Below are 6,000 nucleotides of genomic sequence, written 5' to 3' on the forward strand. Positions count from 1 at the left end.
GTAAATGCAACTCTACAAACTATGACACAAAATATGTGAAATGCAATTTCTTGCTTCTATTTTATCTTACCTTAATATTGTCTTACTAAAAATAGCAGTGCATACATAAGGATTTAAAACTACCGAGCTTACATTTCCAGCAGACAGTTGTCAGTCAGAGAGCCCATTCATAAAGGAGGAAACACTAGTACCACTCAGCCCTCTACCAACCCTCTGTGGAGTTGAAAGTATAGGTGCACTACAAGGTAAAGCTGAAAGAAGCCTCAGAGTAGGATATAGTTGAATTCAGCTGCCTTCTATCAGGACTTTGGGTGAGCCAAAGTCCTTCTGAAATGGGTACAGTTTGTTCCTTTCTTAATATTGACATATTGATTGTGTATTTGGTTATTTGAAATTGGATAGGGAAGGGGGGAAACAAGATGGTGGGTGGGGTGGGTGGGGGGAGGGAAATGGGGACCAAGACATGAGAAAGGGTATCAAAATATGTGAAGTAATGCACCTCCTATCTGGTGAATAAAATGTAACCCTCCTATTAATTACAATAAAAAATATATAGAAAAAATATTAACATATTGAGATGCTCCACATCTGGTCCCACCCAGGAATACAAAACACCAATTCTCAGCAATAAGAAGACTGAATGAATTCATAAAAACAGTCTTTTTATACCACAAACCATTGCCTATTTACTGAAGTCTCCTCTTTCTGATACTAAGTGATTAGGATTATCCCCTAATACTCACTTTTTAACATCTACTTGAAGCTAACATTGAGATGTGGCAGGTCAAAGTCTATGGTCAACACCAAGTAATCTAGTTCTTTTTTCCTTAAAGAGGAAAAGAAAACCCATTAAACTTCCATCATACCATGCAATCAGTGTACAGGAGATACATGGATTGCATTGTTAACCACCTACTCTTTCCTGAGAAACATAGCTATTTTATATCATTTCATTCTCTACCTACCTTGAGAAATTATATAAACTTTTAAACCTTTCTATCCCACACAACTTTAATCAGTAATATGCAAATTTCCAGGTGACTACTAAAATCACAAATAAGTAAGCTATAATAGAGTGTATACATTATGGTTGGTGCTGCCTGTGCAATTAATAAGAAAAGATTTATAGGAAGCAATACTTTCTAAAAGACAGTTGAAAGAGTTGCATGAAAGTCTTTCATCAACCTCTGGAAATAACAATTAAAACTCCTAGTAAGTGAACTATTCTCTCACAAAATTGTTAGATGTAGCAACCCTTTGGTGTTAAAAAACAGACAAGTTCCTTCTGCACAGAAGGGTGCCTCACCACTCTACCAAGAGTCAAGCAGGCATATCCAGGCCAGTGGGAAGCTAGGATTTATCCTAATGAAAGAGGTGGTGCTGTCCCTTCTCTATTAGGAGTCAAGCTCACATTCTATTTGCAGCAGGATGGGTGATCCAAGGAAGCTAGAAAGAACTGCAGAGAGTGCTCATTCCTTGCACCTTATTAGCAAAGGTCACATTATTTTTTTCTTTTCTTTTCTTTTCTTTTTTTGCCAGTCCTGGAACTTGAACTCAGGGCCTGGACACTGTCCCTGAGCTATTCTTGCTCAAGGCTCATACTCTGCCACTTGAGTAACAACACCATTTCCAGCTTTTCCTGTGAATGTTGTACCAAGGAATTGAACTCCGGGCTTCCTGCGTGGTAGGTAAGCATTCTAACATTAGGCAACACTCAGGATCCCGAGGGCTCACATTCTTGACATAGTTCTCTAACAAAGGTGCAGCTGCAATATGCAATTTGAGGACATTTGAAATATCAGTGAAATATCCCTAATCACAGAGCAGCAAACAATTCCAGAAAATAATACAAGCAAACTGGTGGTTGGTCATAAGATAGAGGAGTACCAGTTTGACAGAAAGGACTATTTTTTCTTGTAAAATGTACCTTCATGTGAGCATAAAAGACAATTCTAGGGGAATTCTGAGACTATGAGTCACCTTTCCCACCCAGTTTCTAACACTAGTGTGAAACACTACCCGTGGTACAACTCTGTGGCACACAAGCCTCAATAACCTCAAGGCTCATTGTGTGCACAGCACCCTTCGTCTAGGAGGCGTGTCATGTACTGTCCATCAGCACGGCTTAACCGGAGGGGAGGCGACAACACGTCCACGGGGTAGAAATGTGAACGTTTTATGTCCCTCTGCTATCCGAAAAAAACAAACAACCCAGGGACGCATTTATACGCACCGACACGGAGGGGAGACCCATGACCTACCATATCCCCAAAGGATTGCTTTCTTTCCAGCAAAAACTAGGCCTCTGCGTTGAACTTGTTGTTTAAATATGAGGTAGAAATCAACGTCAGTAAATTCTTAAAAAAACAAACCATGCCTCTAGCATGGGTGGCCGGCGTGTGCCAACATGGCTTCGGCCCGTGGACAGAGGACTCGCCTCTCCTCTCCCCACACTAACAGGACGCACTGGGCTTTCTGACACGCAGCGAACAGCTCGGCACAGGGTTCCCCGCGGTTCCTAACGCGCCCTTGTCCACAGGAACAGCAGGACTTCCTTCCGCTTCCGGCTGCCTTGTTGCCTGGAAACGAGGACGCACAGCAAAGCCGGCCAGTATGGCCCTACAAAACTGCGCGCAGGTCCCCGACGGGGAGTTCACGGCCGTGGTGTACAGGCTCATCCGCGATGCCCGCTACGCGGAGGCCGCGCAGCTGCTCGGCGCAGAGCTGCAGCGCAGCCCCAAGAGCCGCGCAGGCCTCTCCCTGCTCGGCTACTGCTACTACCGCCTGCAGGAGTTCGCCCTGGCCGCAGAGTGCTACGAGCAGCTGGGCCACCTCTACCCCGACATGGAGCAGTACCGCCTGTACCAGGCCCAGGCCCTGTACAAGGCCTGCCTCTACCCAGAGGCCACCCGCGTCGCCTTCCTGCTCCTCGACAACCCTGCCTACCACAGCCGGGTCCTCCGCCTGCAGGCGGCCATCAAGTACAGTGAGGGGGACCTGCCCGGGGCCAGGAGCCTGGTGGAGCAGCTGCTGGGTGGGGAGGCCGGGGAGGAGAGAGTGGGCAGAAACGATCCTGATAGCCAGATCAACCTGGGCTGTTTGCTCTACAAGGAGGGACACTATGAAGCTGCCTGCTCCAAGTTCTTTGGGGCCCTGAAGGTCTCAGGCTACCAGCCTGACCTTTCCTACAACTTAGCCTTGGCCTATTACAGCAATAGGCATTATGCCCCAGCTCTGAAACATATCGCCGACATCATCGAGCATGGCATTCGTCAGCACCCAGAGCTGGGCGTGGGCATGACCACTGAGGGCATTGATGTTCGCAGTGTAGGCAACACCTCAGTCCTCCACCAGACTGCTCTGGTAGAAGCCTTCAACCTCAAGGCAGCCATCGAATATCAGCTGAAAAACTTTGAGGCTGCTCAAGAAACTCTCACTGACATGCCCCCCAGGGCAGAGGAAGAGCTAGACCCTGTGACCCTGCACAACCAGGCACTCATGAACATGGACACCAGGCCTACAGAGGGCTTTGAAAAGCTACAGTTTTTGCTCCAACAGAATCCCTTTCCCCCAGAGACCTTTGGCAACCTCTTACTGCTCTACTGTAAATATGAGTATTTTGATCTGGCAGCAGATGTCCTGGCAGAGAATGCCCATTTGACTTACAAGTTCCTCACACCCTATCTCTATGACTTCTTGGATGCAATGATCACTTGCCAGACAGCTCCAGAAGAGGCTTTCATTAAGCTTGATGGACTGGCAGGGATGCTGACTGAACAGCTCCAGAGACTCACCAAACAAGTTCAAGAAGCAAGACAAAATAAAGATGATGACCTTGTCAAAAAGGCAGTGAATGAATATGATGATGCTCTTGAGAAATACATTCCTGTGTTAATGGCCCAGGCAAAAATCTACTGGAACCTTGAAAATTATTCAATGGTGGAGAAGATCTTCTGCAAATCTGTGGAGTTCTGTAATGACCATGATGTGTGGAAGTTGAATGTGGCTCACATTCTTTTCATGCAGGAAAACAAATACAAAGAAGCCATTGGTTTCTATGAGCCCATAGTGAAGAAGCACTATGATAATATCCTGAATGTCAGTGCTGTTGTGTTAGCCAACCTGTGTGTTTCCTATATTATAACCAGTCAAAATGAAGAAGCTGAAGCACTGATGAGGAAAATTGAAAAGGAAGAAGAACACTTGTCCTATGGTGACCCAGACAAGAAAATCTACCATCTCTGCATTGTGAATCTGGTGATAGGAACACTTTATTGTGCCAAAGGAAATTATGACTTTGGAATTTCTCGAATTATCAAGAGCTTGGAACCCTACAACAAAAAACTGGGAACTGATACTTGGTATTATGCCAAAAGGTGCTTCTTCTCCCTGTTAGAAAACATGTCCAAGCATATGATAGTGCTTTGTGACAATGTCATTCAAGAATGTGTCCAGTTTCTTGAACACTGTGAAGTTTTTGGCAGAAACATACCTGCTGTTATAGAGCAGCCCCTGGAAGAAGACAGAATGTATACTGGAAAGAATACGGTCACATATGAGTCCAGACAGTTAAAAGCTTTGATTTATGAGATCATAGGATGGAATATGTAGTAATGACTCATAAGAAATTTTGTCATAACTGTCTATGCTATATCTTTATATACTTTTATTTCTGTACTTTGTCACCTTCCTACCTTTCACATGTTGGACTTCATATGCTTCAAGAATATTTTTTAAACAATTGCATAGTTTGAGAAACTTCACAAAATAAAACGCAATAAACTTGAATCCTAGAACGATTTATGAAAAAGTCCAAAACTGAATAGAAGTTTACATCTAATAATGTTTATAAAACTTCTGCTTTCCTTCTTGTATGCTTTGTGTTTTGCTATATCTTAAGAAAACCCTGCATGACATTAGGATGATGCAAGTGTCAACTCAGTTAATATGTAGTATATCTGAGCTCACATAATCATGAAATTGTGTTCTATCCAACCTCATGATTATATTAATTTGCATTTTGCAAATTGTATGGAGTTGTTGGATATTTCAGCAAGGTTTTTCAGTACAGGTGCAATGCTTTATGTAGCAAAAGTTCATTTTTGGTAATGTTCTTCAAATGGACAAAATTCAATGAGAAATTTAGCACCCAAGTAGCAGCATGGGTTGTATGGTGTGGAGAAAAATTTTTAAGGTTTTTTTTTTTATTGTTTCTTTTTTTTTGTCAGTCCTGGCTTGAACTCAGGGCCTGAGCACTGTCCTTGGACTTCCTCAAGGCTAGAGCTCTACCACTTGAGCCTCAGCACCATTTCTAGCTTTTTTCTATGTATATGGTACCAAGGAATCGAACCCGGGTCTTTGTGCATGCTAGGCAAGCACTCTACCACTAGGCCAAACTCCCGGCCCTGAGAAAAATTTTTAAAAAGGAATGAAAATTGTCTCTGATTTTTGTTAGATCCGCCTGGAAGAAATGACTTCTTCCCTTGGTTCTCTCCTCCTGCACCCTGGAAATCCCCGCCCAGCACCTGTAACCCTGGCAACTGACATGCCTGGGGGCAGTGGGAGGTCCTCCAGTCTGAAGTATTTCCCCATCCTCTGAGATCACATCCAGTTCCACTGTGGCTGCAAGCCCCTCCCCGTATAATCTCTTCCCGCCATAAGCTCTCTTGCTTGCCAGACTCCATCTTGGGTGGCAGGAGGTTTGCTCTTTCCTCACACAATAAACCCTCTTCTCCTCAACTGAATGGAATTTCCTTTCAGCAGACCTTACAATTTTTTTTCTCCAGTTTTTATAGTAAGTAGGCTTCATAAGCACAAACAGAACATGTTACTGACAGAACATGACCCCTGCCTGTTATGAATAATAGAAAAAGGTTTAGATTCTAGTCCATTCTCTTAATTTCTATACTCATACTTCAAATTAGGAGACATTAGTGATAGAGTTTCTTAGAAAAGGAAAACATACCCTCTACTATTTCTATGACATAATCAGATTCTGCT

The 6,000-nt window shown here is 43.7% G+C and overlaps 1 protein-coding gene across 1 annotated transcript; it reads left to right on the forward strand.

Moving 5' to 3' along the window:
* Positions 1-2,587: 2,587 nt before the first annotated feature.
* On the forward strand, positions 2,588-4,865 carry LOC150056141 (intraflagellar transport protein 70A2-like). The gene has a single exon (XM_090342569.1). The coding sequence runs from the start codon at positions 2,614-2,616 to the stop codon at positions 4,609-4,611; it is 1,998 nt and encodes a 665-aa protein (XP_090198695.1). The 5' UTR covers positions 2,588-2,613; the 3' UTR covers positions 4,612-4,865.
* Positions 4,866-6,000: the final 1,135 nt, after the last annotated feature.

Source organism: Megascapheus bottae, chromosome 12 (genome assembly GCF_031878675.1).
Source record: "Megascapheus bottae isolate mThoBot1 chromosome 12, mThoBot2.hap1, whole genome shotgun sequence".
Classification (NCBI taxonomy): Eukaryota; Metazoa; Chordata; class Mammalia; order Rodentia; family Geomyidae; genus Megascapheus; species Megascapheus bottae.